The sequence below is a fragment of the Trypanosoma equiperdum genome (genome assembly GCF_001457755.1).
Source record: "Trypanosoma equiperdum strain OVI genome assembly, contig: ctg_69, whole genome shotgun sequence".
NCBI classification, from domain to species: Eukaryota; Euglenozoa; class Kinetoplastea; order Trypanosomatida; family Trypanosomatidae; genus Trypanosoma; species Trypanosoma equiperdum.
In genome coordinates this window covers 1350-1862 of record NW_027124642.1, presented here as the reverse complement: position 1 = coordinate 1862, position 513 = coordinate 1350, and the positions used below count along the sequence as shown (strand labels likewise).

The window sequence follows — 513 nt, the reverse complement described above, 5'->3', positions numbered from 1 at the left end:
GGTTTTACAAAAGTGTTAAAATATATCAAATAACAGAAAATTTATGAAATTCCCTGAAAAAGCAAATAATCATAAATTTCATAAATTTGAGCAAAAATCCCAAATATTTTTCATCCCCAAATCAAAAACGCAAGCAAAAGAGGGGACTTTTTAATGAGAAAAGAATTGCTTCCTGTTGTGTTTGTAGTTCCTGTTTTATCCTTGTTTTATCCCTCTTCTTTCTTTTTGGGCTTGAAAATTTCCTCGTCGAGCTCGAATTCCCCTTTGCATTAAGTTCCCTTCTTACCTGCGCAATCGTCCTCCTTTGCTTGAGTTGCTTTTGTTACTTTTTTGGCTGCTTCTTCTGTTCTCTTGAGTGCTTGGCCAGAGAAGTAAGCCAGTGCCAAGCCATAGTCGTCGCTTTCGGCGGCTGCCTTGATACTCGTTTTGCTTGCTCCCTTGTTTTGGGTTAGTTGCAGGTCGGCTGTTTCTAGGGCGCTGAAAAACTTGTCAATTGTTTTGCTGTCATCGTTG

At 39.2% G+C, this 513-nt stretch overlaps 1 pseudogene across 1 annotated transcript in view; it reads right to left on the bottom strand.

The window, feature by feature from the left end:
* Positions 1 to 122: 122 nt before the first annotated feature.
* TEOVI_000325600:pseudogene overlaps positions 123 to 513 on the bottom strand; it is a 1355-nt pseudogene continuing 964 nt past the window's right edge. The window contains 2 exon segments of the mRNA in view: positions 123 to 506; positions 509 to 513. The exon segment at positions 509 to 513 is cut by the window's right edge and continues 964 nt beyond it. Coding sequence covers positions 123 to 506; positions 509 to 513 — 389 coding nt within the window.